The 21,841-nt window shown below is 31.7% G+C and overlaps 1 protein-coding gene and 1 long non-coding RNA gene across 2 annotated transcripts; one reads left to right on the top strand and one right to left on the bottom strand.

The window, feature by feature from the left end:
- The first annotated feature begins 1,131 nt into the window (after positions 1-1,131).
- LOC143230137 (uncharacterized) lies at positions 1,132-10,141 on the top strand. Its single transcript, XR_013016261.1, has 3 exons — positions 1,132-1,270; positions 4,664-4,755; positions 10,014-10,141. It is a non-coding gene; the product is annotated as an uncharacterized LOC143230137 (long non-coding RNA).
- On the bottom strand, positions 1,156-20,759 carry LOC143230136 (thioredoxin-related transmembrane protein 1-like). Its single transcript, XM_076463201.1, has 8 exons — positions 20,532-20,759; positions 18,612-18,727; positions 17,330-17,375; positions 16,278-16,406; positions 13,510-13,555; positions 12,128-12,229; positions 9,988-10,089; positions 1,156-6,061 (listed from the first exon to the last, which is right to left on the bottom strand). Exons 1-8 carry the CDS (start codon positions 20,726-20,728, stop codon positions 5,975-5,977), a joined length of 825 nt encoding a protein of 274 aa, XP_076319316.1. The 5' UTR covers positions 20,729-20,759; the 3' UTR covers positions 1,156-5,974.
- Positions 20,760-21,841: the final 1,082 nt, after the last annotated feature.

A 21,841-nucleotide genomic window follows, 5' to 3' on the forward strand; every position in this document is an offset into this window, starting at 1 on the left:
CACACAATGGTCTCTCTGTATTCTGCACTCTAACGGGTATCGACGCAATCAGGATTCTAGATTTGCAAGTTTGTTTTGAATTTCGCGCTAAGCGACACGAGGGCTATCAGCGCTAGCCGTTCCTAATTTAGTAGTGTAAGACTAGAGGAAAGGCAGCTAATCATCACCACCCACTGCCAACCCTTTTACCTACGAATAGTGGGATTAATCTACATTACAACGCCCCCAGGGCCGTAAGGGCGAGCATGTTTGGTCGCATAGGGATTCGAACCCGCGACCCTCAGATTACGAGTCGAACGCCTTAATACACCTGGCCATGCCGGGCCTATTACAGTACAAAGCTACATAATAGACTGGATTTTAGCGCTGCAAGCCTGCAAACTTATCACGATGACCCACTTGGGGGCATCCTAATTATTAAACAAGTATTTTAATGTAAAATATCAAAATACACGCTAAAAACTTAAAGTTTCAATCCAATATAAATACACTGGTCAAACAGAAATTAAGGGAGTGAAAATGTGAACAAAGTATCGAGAACGAAATTTTGTAACCATCATTGTGACAAGCAGGTTAGTAGCATTAACATTAGTTAGCAAACACAAATGGTGTGTTTAGGTTAAATAGAAACATGGACGCTGAGAAACTCGAAAATTTATCTTTCCATAATAGAATTGCTCCCTGTTTCAGCTTTTGACCCTCAAGTACATTAATTTATATTGTTTCAACCAACTTTTTTAACGTTTAGAGTGCATTAACATATACAAGTGTTAATTTAAAAATTGCTTGATTTCCTTTTGAGTGAAACTTCCAAATGAACCTTTGTGTTCACATTTGAGATTAACTACTAAAACCTAACCTAACCTGCTGGACAGCAAGTGTTTTTTGTCATGATTCTATTTTCTTCTAGCAAATTTTGTTTCAGGTGATTGAACTTAAAAACATTTTGAATTTATCCTCTCAGTTAGATGAACATTAGATGGCCAATTTTTTACAATGCACACAAATTTTATATTTCACAATATTTTTAATTAACTAAGAACATTAACGTAAAAAAAATTGTGTAGAAGTTTATTTACTAGCAGTGCACAACTTGGCATATATTTACATATGACGTCAAATTTTGTTCCAGAAAATTTGAGACTTTAGACAAAATAATTCAGTGTTTTTATTTGTGGTAAGCATTTACATTGCGACAAAACTGCGTACTATGTTGTGATTATACAAAAAGTTGACCGTTAACTTAAGCAGGATCACTGGAAATTGACAGGTATTATACCATTGGTCATACATATTTTATCGTATACTCTTATATAATATCATCAAATACTAGGGGATATTGAAAAATCGCTGGACAATAAGATTATAAAAAATTAGTAGTCAAAATAATAACCCATTGCACCATTAGTTAAGCCTAATTGTCAGACTGCAAGTCTTTCGATATCGTTAGCCTATTTCTGCTTTGCACAAAAGAACAAAATTTAATGTTCAAAACAAACATTGCTTTCTCTGAAAGTACGATTTGGCACAAAATATGTCTTTAAATATATTTTAACTGCACAAAAAAGAAAATCCATTAAAAACTTTATTGCATTCCATGACATTTCAACTTGTCCCACAATGCAATACAAGAAAATATTGAAGAAAAACAAATCTCGTGAAAAACGCATTTATAAAATTATTTTAATAATAATGGTACTAGTTCACATGTAACAAAAATAAAAAATACTCCACTTAAAGTGCTAGGCGTGATAAATTTTTCAAATATCCTGTTCTTCCGCCTATAGGATTGACAATATTCCAAAAAACATCTACAGAATAATTATTTGGAAAACTGTTCAAACCGCATAAATGGTCAGTTAGGGCTTATTTGCTATGTAAAGTATTTTGAAGCAATATTACAGTTTTATTGTTTTCTGTTGAAATCACGTAAGTGTTTCAGTTAGGACTTACTTTCTGTGTAAAATATTAGTTGTTTTGAAGTAACTAAAATTTTACTGAAACTGCTTTTCAATTGTCTGTTAGAAACATCGAAGCAACAACAGATGTCAAGGAGGATGAGTAACTTACCAATATGAATAGGCTAGCACTCTTCTTACTGGTACATCTTAAAAACAAAACATTTTTAACACTTTCTAGTTAAAGGAGCACAGAAACATTCTATCAAAAAATATATGTTATTAACTCAGAAAAGGCCTCAGTTAGTAGCCAAAACGTTATCTCCTTTTCATTCAACAGGTAGTGTCAGATAAAGTTATCAAATCTAGTGTCTCCTTTGTCAAAAGTTATACAAAAACAATACTTCCATGTAGAAATATTCCCATCGAACTGAATAACGTAAGTATCAGTTAAGTACCACAAGTCTATGATGTGGTACAATAAAAAGTTATAATTTTCAACTCAGTAGTCCTGAATACACTTAAGAATAGAAAGGTTGTTAAAGTTTCACAAAATACTGATCCAAACTAATAGATCCACAGACTATGGTTGATGGAACTCATTCTGTAAATGTATAAATGTCTAGAAATTGAAAACAAATCATCAGTTAAAGAGTGATGCCTCAACTTTTAACACAATCTGCTGTACCAATTTCAAGAAGATCAAATACAGCCTCAAGTAAACCACCAGTCATCATTACTTACATTATCAGCTGGCAACATACACTTTGCAGAACAAGGAATTTTCTAATCATCACATCTTTACAGCCAAAAACGTAAATGTCCCAAACTTTCATACATGTGCAATAGATTTCTGGATAGTGAACTCCTATGCAAAATCAGTTTTAACATGTTCCATGAACACAAAGAACTTTAAATATTTGACACTAGGTTATTTTTACGCAGCTCTGAGTAATAGCAAAAGCAAAATTGGAAAGTGATGAATGAAAAGAACACTATAATTTAAAAGAAAAAATGAAGCAGAAATTCTTTTGTACTTCATGCTGTTTTGTCTTGCAAATTATTGTGAAATTTTAGGCTACTTTGCTATTTAAGTCTCTTCAGCTACTACACTATTTTAGAGATAGCTTTAAATATTCCAGTGGTTTTATATCAAACTCTCTTGTTCAAGTTGTACTTAAACAGATGGTAGGGGATAACAGTGTAAATTGGAAGAGATGAATATGGTACAGTAATGTAAGAAAAGCAATAAATGTTAACTTCACCACAAATTGTTACTAGACTAAAAATTTACTAGACTAAACTTATAATATTTGAAAAACAAATAATTAGAGAATTGTCATCCAGATATTTTATGTCCTGTTTAACATGAAAATCCAGTGACCTCAATTTTTTTAAAGTTTCCTAGAAGATTGAAAACTTGTGAAAATCCAAAAAATATTTAACATCAAGCAATTGTTAACAAACACACAGAATTCTACATAACAGTATTCTATACTGTAGTATCTTATGTAGTTATAAAAAAGCCAAAATACTTAAGAAATCCAACAATTCAGATAAAAGTGTGGTTACCACATCTTTAAAAATTAAATGAGAAACAATGTATCTAAAGAAACTGAAACTTAAATTCAAAATGTGTAAGAGAGAAAACGTAAGTCATTATTATATGTACCAAACATCTGTGAAGACTTTCCAGGAAACATTTCTTTAGGTTGATGCCTATTCTTCTGGATAATGAAGTGTACTTTAAGATAAGCTAATTTTATTAGTTCCTGGTAAAGATAATTTCTCTGGTACAAGATGTAAATTTGTTAAATACCGTTACCAACAACAGTAGAGCACCATTAGTTACTTTCTTGTATAACAAGTTTAACCATGTGTAAACAGAATTTTTTTTTCCTCCCCGATTCAGATTTACTTTCATGAATAAGTGAAAATATATCTCAAAAGCAAACACTTACTATAATTTGTTAACCAATGTATGATAGGATTAACTACAGAAGTATTTTCAATTTAATGACAGTCTCTTCTTTAAGATACTTAAAAAAACTAAAGATGGTGATGTTTATCTTTTATATATATATTTCAAGTACTTCATTTAGAAAAGGTACACAGTTCTAGTTACACAGCATTTGATATGTAATTTGAATTTTCATTGTTTATATACCATATTAATAATATACAGAAAATATAAATTTTGCAGCTGTGAAAAATAGTCAGTCACTATTAAAAACTTTGGATAACTTCTGAGACAAATATTTATTAGTATAACACTGAGTGTTTAGTTACTAGGTTTTAAGATGCATTTTAAATCACTTCAGGTAAGACTAATGCTTTGTGATTATATTTGTAATAATGCTCGTATTTCATTAAAAGCATTATTAATTTATTCTGTTTACTTTCTATTACCTGAGTAAAACATTGCCTTTGGATGTTGCTTTCAAACTCAGAATCACAGGCAGTACAGTAATCAAAATAAAAATAATATCAAAAATATACAAATTTTCTTTCACAGTAATGTAAAAAAACTTTGGCCACCACTACAAACTTTGGACAACCTCTGAAGCTTAAATTTATTAGTATTAAATTAAAACACACGCATGTTTCATGTTTGCATGGCTTATGTTTAAGTCACTCTAGACCATAATAGTTTGTGTTAACTTTGGTAATTATAATCTTATTTCAACGAACATGTTATTAGCTAATTCCGTTTTCCTTCTATTCCTTTGATTAAACATTATTCTCTGATATTTCCTTCTTTCAAGCTTGGATTCAAAGGCAGTATGGTAGCAAAATACAAAAGAATTCCGTGATGTTGTGGAGATAACAACAACTTACTGTAAAGTGACACGTAGATGTAAGTACTCTAACAAGATAACCAACTTGTCTGTATTTACAGCTAAAATGTTTTATCAGGTTCGGCAAGTTAATGCACATTAAAGTTAACTCTTTCACTGCCAGACACATATTTCCCCCTCTAGAACTTGGGATTTTGTATCACCAACAGCAGCCAGTTTCAATAATTGAAATATTAATAGAGTTGTTTATCTATAAATGTAACAGTGAGAGTTAATATTGTAACCACTTAGTCTTTGTTATGAATTATTTATTTTTAAATGTATACATTTTAAGAAATTACTGCAAAAATATTGCAAAACAACATTTTTGTGTACCGTGTTAACACATTAGAATAATTACTTAAATAATTCAGGAAGATCAGTTATTTTGATTAGTTCATGGTCTTTTCTTTAATCAATGGACACAATCAATTTTAATACTTATTTCTATTAATCCTAAACAAAGACAGTTAACATAAAACACATTTGGTTAACTGATACCATGAAAGATAATATTCTCTGTAACTAAGAAGTGAAGACATCTTGTATAATAAAATGCTTTTAACACTGTAGTTGACATATTAAACACAAAAAGTGATGTTTACATAAGTAATGAGGTTCTTTCGATGATAGTTATGGTTAATATTTTTTATCAGTTAGTAGATAACTCATAGTTTATTACAATTACTTGCATATCATACCTTAAATTTTCTTATCGAAATGTTATACCCCATTAAAACTGAAAGTAAGTTTTCCTTCACATATATTTACCTTATGCATGTTAAAATACTCGGCTGAAAGATGAAATTAATAAAGATAAATATATATATATCTTGTAAAACCCAAAATCCTGTATTGACTACCAAATTTCAGGGCCATTTTTATTTATATATTCGCACAGCAAAAAAAAAAAAAAAAAAGACATCCAGAAAACAAAGGAAGGTGAAAACAAACAAACACAAAAATGTTGCATTCTTGCTTTTGTAGTAATATCAGCCAGGAAGTTGATGATCTTACACAAATGACCATTTCGGAATACAACATAACAAAAACAAACAGTAAAGCTGAAATGTGCAACAAATAGAAATATATTACTTTGTTTTTTTTTAGTTATAAAATTATCAAATGTCCTTGATGCTTAAGTAATGTGCAAAAAAAATGGAATTTTGAGCAGGAAGAAGCCTAGCATAATTAGTTATTCTCTAGTGTTACACCCCATTAATGTTTAAGGCAATAATTTCACTCATCCTCTTCTTTCTTTTCTATATTTCGCTTCCTGAGTTCTTGATTTTCTTTGGTACTGTCGTCTATTAAGTCTTCTTCCTCCTGAAATCACATTCACATCTTTAAGTTACTTAAAGAACAAAGTGAAAACACTTCGAATTTAAAAAGAAATGAACTTCATCTCCTGAACTAAAGAAAAACTAATACTGAATTTAGGCTAGATACCACAGCTATAAACTATTTATTTTACGTTTTTCAAACTAACAAATTGAAAAATACTTAATTATCTACTTGTTGCTATTTCTTGATCTACCTGTTTAAAATTACCCTAAACCATTATTTGTTGAAGTTCGTACAAAGTGCAATCTTTTTGCACAATCCTGAGTCTTAAAATTAATTTAAAAAATAAAAGGTTACAACCGTTTTAATGCATTACTCTAATAGTTATCTTATATACAACCATGTTGAGTGAGATTCCAAAATGTTTTAAAATTAAGAATTAAAAGACTGACACTTTATACTAGTTTCAACATTTTAGTGTCTCAAAAATACAACTGGAAAATATGTTACATTGTTCAGAAAGAGAAAACATTTATGATAACAAACTGTTACCAATATTTAGAGTTTGAAAAATTTATTTTTTATCAAAAACTGAAACTATGACATTCAAAGAGAATGTTTGATAACAACCCTTTTGGAGTACGTCTTTGGCTAATGGTTTCCAGTTTTACACATTTGTCAAAGTTAAAAAAAATTCCACACAAAAAGTTATATTTGTTTATACTGAAAAGTATATATTTCCAATAGGTTCTTACATCCTTTCACATAAATATTCTTGTTCAGTGCTGCCTTTTATATGCATGTTTTTTTTGCACACCATAAAGCTTGACACTCCCACCCTTCACGCAAAACATCATATAACAACCTCCACCAATAAGAATGCAACAAAATTTCTTGATACACGTGACTCCCTCTATTCAATTCTATTGAGTGATGGCAGAAAATGGAAGCACCATTTTCAATGGGGAAGAAGGGTGGGAAGAGGGAGAAGGGTAAGTACCTATAGGAAATACATTTTCAGTATAGGAAAACTATAACTTCCTATACAGTACATTACTTCCTCTCACACAAGTAGTTAGAATCCCACATTAATCAAGTGAAGGAACTGGTGTGAGGGAAGGAAAGAAGCATCTGAAAACGATCCAAAAGCTTCAGAATCAAAGATCATACATGGGAGAGTGAACTACTTCTGTATCAGGTATACTTTTTCCCAGTGTGGAAAAATTGTGTCACAAATGTGGATGGAAATAGGAAGGAAACTACGGTTGGATAGTGATCCGAACCACACTATACATGAATCTCAATCTTATAATACATAAATGTGTAAGAGAAGAAGGATGTACCCAACAGATGTAGGGTGGCTAGGATGCAGTGGACATTAAAAAGCAAGTCAACTACAATCCAAAACCCAGCCATCTGGTGAAGGTATGAAAAAGGATCATACTAACTTCATCTGAAGTTCATAAGAGCTGAGGGAATTTTGTTCTCCCAACTTATGGACAGGACACATGACAGCAATGTGAGAAAATGATTGATTGATCTGAGAACCTAACATTCAGCATCAAAAAGATGTCTGTGTAATGTAAACCACTTCACTCAAAATCAAAATGAAGGAACCACTACAAGTGTAGTAACATTCCTGGAATAATAACAACATGGAGAGATAGCAGAAGGGGAAGAACCGTAGTAATATACAAGTACCTCCATCATGAACCACAACACGCATATAGTAGTAACAAGAGTATATATGAATGAAGGAATAGAGACATCTGTAATACATATGTGAGGACTTACATTGACTGTTTCAGCTCTAAATCCAAAACTCAGTCAGTGGGAACAGGCATCCATGTGAAGGGTATAATAAGGGATCTCAATCAAAGAGGTGAACTATAATTTTGACAGCTCATTCCAATATTACATTATCTACACCAGCAGAATACCACCACCGTACTTTCAACTGAATGGTTTGATCATTATGCAAGTATATCTGTGTATATATATATTGTTTTTCATTACGACATTCACGAGGATGCCTCTACAGTCCACCACCAAAGAAACTTGGAACTGGAAAGTGGTAGGAATTTTCAAATTTCAATAGAAGAAAAGGGAGGGGGGGGGGGATAGCATGATGAAGAATCCAAAGGAACAACAACACCTGAGACAATGCAATATGTGACAACAAAACCCTCTTTTGAAAAGCAGACAATACATATTTATTCAATACAAGGCATAGCAGGGATTGACAACTATCCCCTTCTTTATCCATTGAGTATGGTCCAGGATAGGTATATTAATGAAGAAAATGAATCACAAGGATAAACCTAAAAGCAATCTTATGGGACATTCCATCTCAAGTGTGTGTGTTTAGTGGCCATGGAATTATAATTATTAAGTCATCATGACCTTATAGTACAGGTTTTATTAATTTAAATACACCTGGACAGGCATTACTTGCCATGAAGCAGTATCCACAAAGAGGGGCATGCTCCTGAAAAATAAGAGGTATATATGGTAAAAGGTAACTTATACAGTCACAATCTCATGGAAAAGTGAAGGATGGCAGTACCCTAATAAGGAAGAAATAGATACCCAAAGTATAGGACAGGAGATGAATATACGATATGTAGTCCCAGTGTTCAACGTACCTTCAATGGATGACAGGTTTGACGTGCAGGGTAAAAGGGAAGGTGCGTGGTTGAAGATAGAAAAAAAGATATAAGGAATGAAAAGCCAATGGAATCATAATCCTGATCCAATGGGTCAGAGAGGAAGGGAAAATAAATCCAAATCAAAACAGTGGAGTAAGTGCAGGAAATGGTGAGAAATTGATTTAATGAAAAAAAACTTGAAAATAATGAAGCAATGAAAAGCATGTACTGGACCAACAAGGTCATCTTGAACCAACCAAGAAGAAATGTGAAAGATGTTAAGAAATGGAAAAGTTGAAAGGAAGGTAAATAATACAGGGAGTAGGTCGGGTGAACCCCATCTGCCAGGGGCACAAACAAATAAAATCAAGAGTAAAATGTACAAGCTATAAATTAAACAAAATTAACAGTAATAAGTTTGGTAGTTAAAGAAACATGTACGTGTTATGTGTTGAAGAACAACAAAATAGTTAACCAACTTATTTGGAAATATAACCAGAAGTAAACTGAAATTAACAGATGTGTTAAGCCTAATTGAACAGTGTAGAACAAAGGATATCACTAAGCTCTAAAATAAAAATCTCAGTCTAACAATAAGTATAATAATAATGAAAATTTAAAAGAATGATAACTTAAGAAAAAAAAAAGTTTCTATTAACAATAATCTATGTATGAGATATGATGTATGGAAGAAAAACAATATAGTTAAACAAATGATGAATTAATTACATGTAATCTTAATATAACAGACCCCTAGTATCAGTTGTAGAGAAGAAAAGATACACTTAAGCCTAATTTCTAACCTGAACTGGAACATGAGTATCAATGATACCTAACTGACATTATAGAGCTCAAAGAACTACAAATAATAATATTAAAAACAAAATTATTAACAAACAGCAACAAGATAAAACATCTCAAAATAAATGGGCCCCCAAACTCAAAATGAGGCTCAACAAAAGTCAATTCAATGGATGATCAATCTTTCAATGAACTAATGCTTAAAATCTTCCTGTGGAGTACCATGAACCGAGTTTTACTACATCTAGCAGAATAGTAATTGATAATATTTTAAAAAAACAAATTCTGACACTTACCGAGGAAAAAGAATACCAAACAAAGAATGTAAAATACGCTTGATAATTCAGAAAAAAACATAAGACCGAAGAAGTTTCTTATTTCAGCTAATACAAAAATAAAAGCCTTAAATAACTACAGCACTCTTAATGCGAGGCCTTAAAACCTTTATTTTTTGTTTAGAACATATGTTTTTAAATATATACATGTTTTAAATAAGATACGTAGATCTAATAATAATACCTCTTTCTTTTCCTGATTTTCATCAGGCTGATCTGTCTTTGCAGATGTTGTGTATGAAACAGGTTTTGGAGGAAAGGCGAAATCAATGACACAGACAATCATCTGAAATGAAAAAAAGAGACCAACAACACTGCATAAAATTTTCAAAATAAAATATTGTGATTTATACACAAGACCTTTCTTGTACACTTAATAAAGTTAAAAATCACTATAGATAAGTATGAATTTTAACTCCCAATCCTAAATAACACAACTATTTTTTAAACTATGACAGAGGTAACTTTGAATATTCTGAAGAGATTGTATAGTAATGAAATGGGTTAAATTAGGACAGAGTTTTCCAAGCTACAGCTCCACCTCCAGCAAACAATAAGTGCTCATGCTCCATTCTTATAAATCTTAGGGTCATTACAATATTTTACTACAATTAAAGATTTAAGGCAATTGTAATCAATTCTTATGGTTTAACAAATATAACTTTGAAAAACCTTTCCGTTCACCTCCTTCACACCAAGTTCACTGTCCTCCCTCTGAATTTAAAAAAAATATTCATTAGGAGGGGTACCATCCAGGTTGGGAAACACTGAATTAGAAATTTCTAGTAGTAGTAGTGCATTACTAAAATCCTATTAACCTATAAATATACAATACGAGGGCTGTTCAAAAAATACGCGAACTGACGTCATAAAACAAAATGTACTTTATTTAGAAGTTACAGGTCTGGGACCCCTTCAGAGTACTCTCCTCCCCAACGCACACACTTATCCCAACAGTGTTTCCACTTGTTGAAACAGTCCTGGTATGCTTCTTTTGTAATGTCCTCCAGCTCCTTCGTCCCATTTGCCTTAATCTCGGGAATCGTCTCAAATCTTCTTCCTTTCAAGGGTCTTTTGAGTTTGGGAACAAGAAAAATTGCAAGGAGCAAGGTCAGGTGAGTAGGGGGTGGGGGGTGGGGAAGAACAGTGATCGAGTGTTTGGCCAAAAACTCATGAGTTCGGAGGCACAAATTTTGCAGCAACGCGGTGCATCTTCAATTTTTCAGTCAAAATCTCCTAACAAGATCCAACTGATATCCCACACTCTTCAGCAAGCTCCCTGACAGTCAGACGTCGATTTGCCCGCACCAGGGTGTTGATTTTGTCAACGTGTGGGTCGTCAGTTGACGTGGAAGGACGCCCAGAACGCTCATCATCTTCAATGGACTGTCGACCATCCTTAAAACGTTCATGCCACTCGAAACATGCTGTACGTTTCATAGCAACATCACCGTAAGGCGTGTTAAGCATAGCAAAAGTTTCAGTCGCAGATTTTCCAAGTTTAACATAAAATTTCACAGCAAGTCATTGCTCCTTCAGATCATTCATTCTGAAATCCGCCAAACGAAAAAAATCGCACATCACTTAAAACCACGTAGCTAATACACAAATGAAGATATCTGCAATCGGGAAATGGCGTCGTAATCAGCTGATCTGTGCAAACCTAGCGACACCAAGCGGATTCCCCTGGAACCAACTGGAGCCGCGCAATTCAAACAGTCCGCATATTTTTTTAACAGATCTCGTATATTCCATACCCAGTACAGATGAAGATACAATTATGAATGATGTTCTTAAATTATTTTATTTCAATTCATAAATGTAAAACATTTCAGCATAAGATAGCATTTTATCATTTTACTATACCAAGCTGCTGGATACATAAAAGCAGCAAACAGTACATTGCCTTCTCTGATGTCTATAGCTGAAATCTGTGTTTTAACAGATACTAAAAGTTAAACGAATACTACCATACAAGTTTTACATTTGTATTTTCCACACATACCTACTATTACCTGAAAATATTAGTATTATAAACTATCAAAAAATTTTCTATCTATCTTTGATAAAAACCTCAATATTTTTGTTACTAATTATTACAGAAACATAAACGAATAAAATTTATCTAATAAGTTTAATGCAGAATACTGCAATACATTTTGTGTATCATTTTTTATAGGTTACAGTTTTGGTGTTTTTTTTTTTAAATTCAACTCATGTTTCACCAGTCAGATAGTACTTTCTAGTAGCCCATTAGCAGTTTTGTGGAATGTATTAATGGGAATTTCAGAAAAACAAACAAACAGTGATAGACTTAAACTTACCAGACCCAATATGGCTCCTAGAAGAATGGTTCCAAGAGCAAAAATGATATATGAACCCCAATAAGGAATTCCATAATCTTCAACTATCATGTTATGTGTACTCTATAACAGACAATATAGAATTAACATGAAAACATTTAGAAATCAGAACTAAGAAAATGAATGTGTAATTTAAACTACATCTATTTATATTTCTATATCGATTTCCCTTCACAGATAAACAACCCAATCTAGTCATATGAAGTTTAAACTTGCAAACTTGAGTTCTTAAGTTCATAAAGTTCTAAATTATATATTTATTACCAAACCAAACAAGCTTTACTATTTCACATTTTGTTTAAAACTATATAATTAAAGCCCATAATGATAACAAAATCCATTTGTAGAGAAAATTACATATTTAAAAACGGCTGGTGTGGGTAAATAATTACACAACTGCCTTCAATCATGTGGTCAGCTACTGGTCAGTAACCCTTTCTTTGTGAATCTGACGATGACCGAAGAAGGTCGAAATGTTGTTCACTCCTCTACTAGTGGTTACTCTACCCATTAGAGCCATTTTTAAACATATAAAATTAAAGAACATACATTAAAAAAGGAATTAACTGGTTTTAAAAATTGATATTTCAGCAAATGAAAAGTATATGAAGCTCAAAGTTTTATGTTTCTAATTAGTTCTAAGCCTAAGCGGCCTATTCTTGATGTTAAAAATTCTAAAAGGAAGAAATCCAAAGCCAGATGCGTCTTGTGACACAGACAAAGTCTTTTAATATTGCCTCTCGAAACAAATAAATGAAACTTGTACAAAATTAAAATGTGAATCATAAACATGTTTTGATGCCACATTTATTGACATACCTTAGTAATAAAGCTATTTAAATAAGTTATGAATATTATTTTCATGAGGTTTTTGACCCCATCATACTGAGTTCATATAAATCATTCTTATGTTTTGTACAACAAATTATATGTATCAGAGTATGACAATTGCTCAAAAATCTGAATAGAGTATATAGCATAAAAAGGTTATGAACCATTGGGTTATACAACCATTACATCACTATTTCTTTAACCAACTAGTATTAGTCATTTTACAATATTGGTGTTAATGTTATATAGTTATCAAACTTTATTAAAAGGTATTGTTAATAGAAAAAAAACACTTATGACAATGTGGGAACAGTTAAGAAACGGTACAAAATATTTTTATGGCAGGTGTATATTAATCTTAATTTTCTGTGATTTCTTGATCTATATAATCAAATGGACAGTTTTGAACACAGTTCCACAGAGGAAAACATTCTATTAGATTTCCAATACAAATTGACTTATACAATTAACAATTACATTCTGCAGATGCAAAAGAGATACTCATTACTTACTCTAAGAGCCATGGAAAGCTTGAAAAAGTAGGAGACAATGGACATTCTGGTCAGTGAAAGAGAAAATAAAAATAATACAATTCTTTACATAACAAAGGCATGAAAGTGATTATCTCATAATTAATATTATTATGAGAAACAATATTTATTACAAGTTGTGTTTAATTTACAAGTACACACTTTATCAAACCTCACTACTTCATATTCTAGTAGATATTATGCAATCTAAACAAAATTACACAAATTTATATACTTAAAAATTAAAAAATAAATATCAGAATATAGTCAAAATTTTGTGACATATGCCTCATTGTTGAAGTACATTTCAAATACAACAATAACTGGCTTTTCTATCTGAATTTTAAATATATAATTTAAAGGTAAAAAAATTTAGAGTTAAAATGAATTTCAAACAGGTACTCTCCTCTGACATATAAAAAGCTAAGCCTCAAGGAATTGCTTCCCTGATATCAACAAACACGTGGTTCAAGTTCTGAACGTCCTTCACATAAAGCAGAGCATGCATGAACTCACCCACAGTTCTAAGCTATCACCGTCTTTCAAGTAACTTATTGCACTTGCCTTCCTCACCCTCTAAATAACATAAAAATTTAGGTCAGGCAGTACACACTTATGAACAGAACCATCACCTACCCATGTGTGGTCACACGTAATTACCATGTAGTCATGGTCAGGTAGCAATCTGTTGTTCTTTATCTATAGTGAAAGATTCTCAGGCAAGCAGACCAGTATAGCTAATGACTGGATATGTTCCTGGAGCTAAAATACTCATCCACAGCCAGAAAAACCAACCAAGTCATAAATGACACCAAATCAGCAGGTATAAGGAAAGAGTCAAACATACTCAGACGGACCCAGCCAGCAGGTAGAGAGGAAGAATCGAACAAACATACTCAGACGGACCCAGCCAGCAGGTAGAGAGGAAGAATCGAACAAACATACTCAGGCAGACCCAGCCAGCAGGTAATGAGGAAGAATCAAACCTACTTGGACAGTCCCAGTCAGCAGGTATACAAGAATAATAATAAACATGTTTATGCAGACACAAGAGTAGGAGTAAGAACTGTAGTACAATGCAACAGAAACACTGAATAGGGTAAGAAAATAAATATATGAATCAGTAACAAATTCTTTGAGGTTGGAGCTACAAAACACCATATGGAGAATAGTTGTCTCATTTCCAGTGTCTTTAATACCATGCAAGGTTACAAAAGTGAAGAGGTACAAAAACTTACCGGACTGCATTACATTCTCACATAGCACTGTCGCAGTAGAGGGAAGTTACCTATGACAACCATAGAGGCATATTCAACATGCACACATCTTGACCAGACAAATCCTTTCAAATGTGAAGTCTCATCTCCAGTGAGAGACTGTTTTCATTCAATTAATCCAAAACTCCAACACTTGTAATAATAAAAAACAAAAGCTGATGATGGTATACTGATAACTGGGTTATCTTTACAACATAGATATGGAACCATGTGATCACAAAGAATATCTTGGACACTATGGACTTCATTCAGCTTTAAGAATCACAATTAGGAACAAACAGGATCCTAAAGCTGAATATTTGGTTTGAACCTGAAGATTTTAACGTATGGCTGATAGGAAAATTCTCCTGTCAGTCCAACCCCATTTTAACAGTATGTGAAATGTGTTAACTTACTGAGTGTTATCATCACATCTTGTTACCAACTTAAAACCAGTTGTGTGTTAGTGCTGTAACACAGAAACAGCATCAAATAAATGTTGTCTCCTACAGGAGCATTACATTTACTGAGATGGATGTTATTCACAACTATAGAGAAACCGTGAAATGGAATTATGCGACTTTTTACCTACTGAAGACTCAATGTACAAAAAGCTTTGATTCAATCAAAAACCCTCTCTCAGGTCTCCATATTATCAGAATGTTTGGAGTCTGTACTCTATTAACATTGTTGGTACCACAGTCTTCACTAAATGTTTTGAACTATAACTTACAATGTCTTAAAATAAATACTTAAAATTCTAAATAAATGAAACACTTCAAAAAGTACTGCACAGAACATTCAAGTGTGAAATTGGTTTTTAATTTACTAAATTACTACTAAACAATACAATCTTATAAGCCTAATTAATAATGAATTGCAATTACATTTTAGGGTTAACATGTTAACTCTGAAAAAAATACTTATATTTCTTTAAAAAAAAAGGCTTAATGGAATTGGAATGTTTCATCCCATTTGGTATCTTATTCATGCATTGGTGTAAGCTACATCAGAAACATCTAGGATTCAAATATATTTATCTCAAATTATGAACTACTAGGAAGACAGAAGGCAGCCAATCACTAGCATATGAAGCCATTAAGACTTTGTCTGAAACTTTAAACCAAGTAACATAATTGATGTCACTTTATAATGTACCACATATTCAGCAGTATTACATCTCAAACACTGAATCCTTCAATCTAAAGCCCAACATGTTAACCACTCCATACCCATCCAAAAAAATTGTTCTAAATTTTGCTGGTAGCAACTAGTACATTAACAAGATGGCCGGCTACAATTTTACCTGTTGCTAATGAAGTAGATTTTAATTCTTAAAACAGGACCCTAATTTACAAAACATATTTTATTGGTACATTATATTATACTTGATATTTTATTTTTTTATATACACAACTTTGTCCAATTGCAAACATAATTCACTTACATAAAAGACTGTGGTGAGTGCCACCAATGCAACCATAATTCACTTACATAAAAGACTGTGGTGAGTGCCACCAAGATACAGGATCAATGCTGGTCCATTTTTTCTCTTCTACAAAACTTATAAAAGCTTCCTTTCCTCGAGACCCTCTGTACTGTCGGAACTGTCCATCCTTCACACTGAAAATACAGTACTCTTGAAAACTAATACATAATATTGTTGATGTTTCATTACCACTTATATTTACAAGAAATAATATCACTAAAAAACACACAAAACATCCAGCTTTATTTATTTCAGTGATTTGTGGCATTTTTTGTTCCGAATTGTACCTTCTGCTGGATCTATCAAATAGATCAAATCTATCAAATAGATTTAATGCAATACATTTCTGATTTTCATATACCTAGAGTAAAACAGAATAAACTCTGAATGTACAGATTCTGTATAGCTTTCCTTGTAAGACATAAATAAAGGTAAAAATTTGAAAAACTAACAGCTTCTAATGGTAAACAGTACTGTGTATAACTGTACCTATTGCACACATAACAACAAAAACCTTTATCTTTTAAAAGTGGAATATCATGTCATAAAAAATGTATCCAAATAATTGTCTGTAAGGTGACACAAACTGCAGACTAAGTTTTCAAAGAAAAATATTTTATTTTTGTAATTTTATTCTGTAAGGATTTTGTTTAATACTTCATGGAAGATTAGGTTATAAACTGATCTGTTTAAAATGTGCAAGAAAAAACAGTTATATTCATTTTATTTTAGGATATCCTTTTAATACTGAACAAGCAGAATGAAACTACAATTTAGAAAGTAAAGTTTTTCAAATGTTTTTACTTACAATCAAAATCAATTTTTATCAGCATATTTATATCTTTTCAAACTGACTAGTGCACCAAATTTAACACATAAAACTTGGTTTATTTAAACATTATGAAACTATGCATCCTTAGTAATCAAAATAACAGTCTTATATTTTTAGCTTTTCAATCATTTTAATGGTATACAAATATACCATGAACACAAAGCACACAGCATAACAGTGTTAATGTATGAGATACTTTATAGAAATTCTAAGAGAAATACTTACTGATAGATTGTTGGTAAAGCTGTCACCATAAATCTTCCACTTAATCCTGTCATAAGATCACAAATAATAACAAAAATGATCAAATCAAATAATAAATGATATACACTTTCTATGAAAACCTATTTTTATAGCATGAATTAAACATTCAATTTTTAAAAGTTTCTTTGATAAACAAAAGTGCCTTTGATGGTCAGTAAAAAACCTATTAAGGATTATTCTCTATCATAACAGGATGCAAAACCGAGAAGTCCAGAAGATGATATCCCCATTGTTAGGGCTCGAAGGTGAAACTCGATACAAAAAAAAACAATCATTGAAACATTTATCTAATTATATTGTCTAGAAACTGAAAACAGCTTCAAGAGTAAATTTGACATCTCACTGCCTCAAAGTACATTTTAATTTGAGGAGTAAAGAGATTCCTCAAGGCTCTTTTTGTTCCCAAGCTTTGGATAAAAACTAAAATAATCAAATATACAGTTGATGATAAAAGATACTAAATAAAAAGTAATATTATACCTTTATCACATCTCCCTATGGTGGTTGTTGATTCACCATTGTACTTGGAAAACCTATGAATTCCATATCTTTTGTGTGTTGCTTTATAAGTAGGTAAGGGAACCGTTATAGTTTGGAGAATTATTTTAAAATAACTGTAGCATGATGTTTAAATGTACATATGAAGCAAACATCAGTAGTAACTGTTATCCCTTCCAGCATTCAAAATAGGATTTTGAGACATGTATTATAAATTATAAATTAATTATATATTATTAATTATAAATGTTTGAGCCTGTGTGCATTTTTTTTGCTTGTATAAAATTTACATGGCCTGCCAAAACAAAATTGTTTACCTACTATAGTTTTGCTGTTTCCATTCTTGTTTAAATAATTTCAAATATAACATATATTCTGTTAATGTGTACATCAAACTTTATATTTTGACATAAATCATCATCTCAAGAAATTAAAATGTATACAAAAGGGTAATACAGAATTTACACTAACCAGTTTACTAAAACTAGTAACAATGTTGTTCACATAAGAACCAAATATACTGTATTCCCTTTACCTCACGAGTCTCCCAAACATTTATGACATTCAATAAATAAGATCTGATTAACATTTTTGTTTTTCTCTACTCATTTGTACTGCATGTAGTTGAAAACATTTCTAAATGTTTCAAAATATTTGCATAAATTTGAAAAAAAAAAAGGAAAATTGTACATAATATTAGAATCTGAATATCTGTTTACATTGACTGACAGATCTACTTCTATACCTGGATTTAGGGTAACATCTACATGACCAACTCGAACTCCCAAGTCATCACTCCAGCCAGAAAATTCTTTCCAAACTGGTTCTAAGGCCTTACATGCAGGACACCAAGGTGCAAAGCTATGTAAAAACAAACCAGTTTATAAACAGATTTAAGAGAAATACACAAACACAAAGAAATAAATACTTAAACATTAAATTCATCACAAGAAATGTGTTCAAAATGGTGCTTTCTAGTAGTTACTTCTATGTAATGGAATCACTTGAGATATTAAAAAACAATTCTCTCAAAGTAGAAAAGAAATGTTTTCATCACTAAATCCAAACAACTGATTCACTGTATGGGAATTAAAAAAAAACACTGTTTTTCCCTTCCTAAAGATAAAGGGTGCATCTTGCGAAATTATGGTACAAAAACAGATGTACTATGTTTGAAAACTGGAGGTTTTAATTGTGCTATAAATTACATGATGTCCAAAAACATGTCTAGTACATTCGTTAATTAATTTTTCCTTACTTATAAACATTGATTTCATGGTTTCTCTGATGTCAAGTACACAAGGTTTTATTTACTTGGAAAACAGTTGAGTGTAGTGTGAAAAATTAAATGTATAATTATTTTTATTTCTCTTATAAAATGCATGAAGTATTCCTTACAAATTCTATCATTTATAACACTAAGATTAAAGTAGTGCATTATATATATATACACACACAGATAGATAGTTCATATTTTGCATAATAAATTCTTGGCACAAATTAGACATTAGCAAATACAGTTGAAAAAAAAATCAAATGCTAATTACAAAAAATGAAGGTGACAGACATATGGAAGGAGTTTCCGTTTGTAATAGTGTAGACCTGCACTTTTTAATCAGTAATTTCCTTATGAAAAAAATGAATAGTTTAAGTTTTTATTTTTCTCTCAATGTGGATGTTTGTGGACAGCTTTGAAGTCCTGACCAAATAATCTTTTGTTGTCCACATGCTAATATACAAAATTATAACTATTGTATAGAAGATTTAAATGTCACTTTTGAAATAAAACTAACTATTTTTCCAGCAGAAATAATATCAAAATACATTTTTACTACATGCACTTAACAGCTGTTCCTTTTCCAAATTCTCTAGAGTAAACATTAGGGTTAGCACAAACAGTTTAAGAAAATAATGTACTAAACATCATTGTGGGGAAAAATAATCTTTTATTTTTTTGTTAAATTCAAATGTTAATAATTCTGATATATAAAAGAACTTATAAAATTATACATAACTGGCAACTTAACAAATGTACTATAATACCATTAAAGGGTTAAACACAAAAATTACAGAAAAATGGTCCATTACTTTCAAGATTTTTATTATGAAGCCACAGGACCAAATATGGATTGTAACAATTACCTTTTGTTCTGCAAGTTCTATACATCCAATTGTTAACTTATGGAGTTGGAAGAGAATATATTTTGGGCGATATCTAGGGGAAATTTTATTTCAGGAAAGTATGGTTATCATCGCATTGTACAAACCTTTGAGTTTGATGAAGTCTTATATAAAGCACTGTGTTCAGTTTTTGTCCCTTGTTACAAATATACTGATTTTATTGGAAAAGTTCAGTGATGGGCCACAAAAATGATTCCTGGCTTTCGAATATTGGTTATGAAAAGAGACTAAAGGCTACAAGAGTCAAAGTACGATCTTAAAAGATTTGAGACTTTTTCTATGGATCGCAGAATATACAAAGTGGCCCGATTCAGGTTTAAAATTGTTAGAAGCTTTAAGGTGTTAACCTCGTAATAGTACCCTTAATAATATTTAGTCTTTGCCCTCCACTATATTTTATAAACAACTATAGCCTAGGTTTTAAAGCTAAAAATAAAATTAGTCACTGAGTCATAAGCAAAGAACTTGAAGTCAAACGTCTTACAATTCAACCATCCACTCTCCTGAGAGCATTTCCTTCCAGTTATCTTCTTGTAATACCAAAAGACTTCCTTTGCTGTGTACTAAAGGATATAAACTTATCAAAAACGTTAAAAAAATAAAGCATTTTGAAATAATAGAAGTCAAACTGCAACAAATAAAGCCGGTTTTATCTTTTTTACACGTTGTCAAATAAGCCATTTTCGTAATTACAAAGTACGAACGAGGGCGTCATGATAACAAGTAAATAAATATATATATATATATAATTTTTAACTCATTTGAAATAAATTCAAAAATATAATTATATAACTAAATTTATTATGATTATCGCCAATACTGAATGTTCTGCAAACAGTTTTGGATGGTAAGGATATATAAAAAATTGTTTATGGTCGCTTCAGTTCTCAGAAAACCAATTTTGAAACAATGACACAAAGTTTATTATTAGTGAATTAAGACAAAAAATTGAAATGGTGATGTGGCTTGTGAAAGTTTTAAAAATTACGATGCATTTAATTCAAGGCCCGGCATGGCCAAGCGCATAAGGCGTGCGACTCGTAATCCGAGGGTCGCGGGTTCGCGCCCGCGTCGCGCTAAACATGCTCGCCCTCCCAGTCGTGTGGGCGTTATAATGTGACAGTCAATCCCACTATTCGTTGGCAAACGAGTATCCCAAAAGTTGGCGGTGGGTGGTGATGACTAGCTGCCTTCCCTCTAGTCTTACACTGCTAAATTAGAGACGGCTAGCACAGATAGCCCTCGAGTAGCTTTGTGCGAAATTCCAAAAACAAACAAACAAACAAAACAATGCATTTAATTCAAGAGAAGCTGGTTCCAAAAAAGTTGAAAAAGATAAAAGGGATAATTTAACCTGTATGGCTTACCAAAGGCATAAAGGAGAAAATAAAGGATAAATGTCATATGCATAAGAGGTTTAAACTTACAGATAGGGTAGACGAATAGAAGATTAACTAAAAAAACTAGAAACTTAATTAAACTGGTTTACGATCTCCTATAACACATCGGTATTAACGTCTACACATTTTATATCAGTAAAAGTATTTCCCATAAAGTATTTATATTTGGAAATATTACTAACATCATATCTTGCGTTTTTGTTGTTGTCACTGTCGTTCTTGTTATACTCAAAGCAACACAATGGGCTATCATTTCTCTGCCCATTATGCTACTGAAACCAGATGTTCAGCATTATAATAAGTTTCATACGTAACGTTGAGCCACTTGGGGCTCTTCAACAAAAAACTTTCCACCAGTATCCACTGAAGGCTCAATCCCCATTTGATCATTTTA

Source organism: Tachypleus tridentatus, chromosome 10 (assembly GCF_004210375.1).
Source record: "Tachypleus tridentatus isolate NWPU-2018 chromosome 10, ASM421037v1, whole genome shotgun sequence".
In the NCBI taxonomy this organism is placed as follows: Eukaryota; Metazoa; Arthropoda; class Merostomata; order Xiphosura; family Limulidae; genus Tachypleus; species Tachypleus tridentatus.

What these genes read in the sequence shown, in the direction of transcription:
- LOC143230136 (XM_076463201.1), bottom strand. Translation starts at nt 20,728, where the DNA reads ATGGCTTATTTGACAACGTGTAAAAAAGATAAAACCGGCTTTATTTGT. An exon ending in GGAGAGTGGATGGTTGAATT is followed by an intron (nt 18,728 to 20,531) that starts GTAAGACGTTTG and finishes GTTTTTACATAG; the next exon opens with CTTTGCACCTTGGTGTCCTG. An exon ending in GCTTTACCAACAATCTATCA is followed by an intron (nt 16,407 to 17,329) that starts GTAAGTATTTCT and finishes CTGTATTTTCAG; the next exon opens with TGTGAAGGATGGACAGTTCC.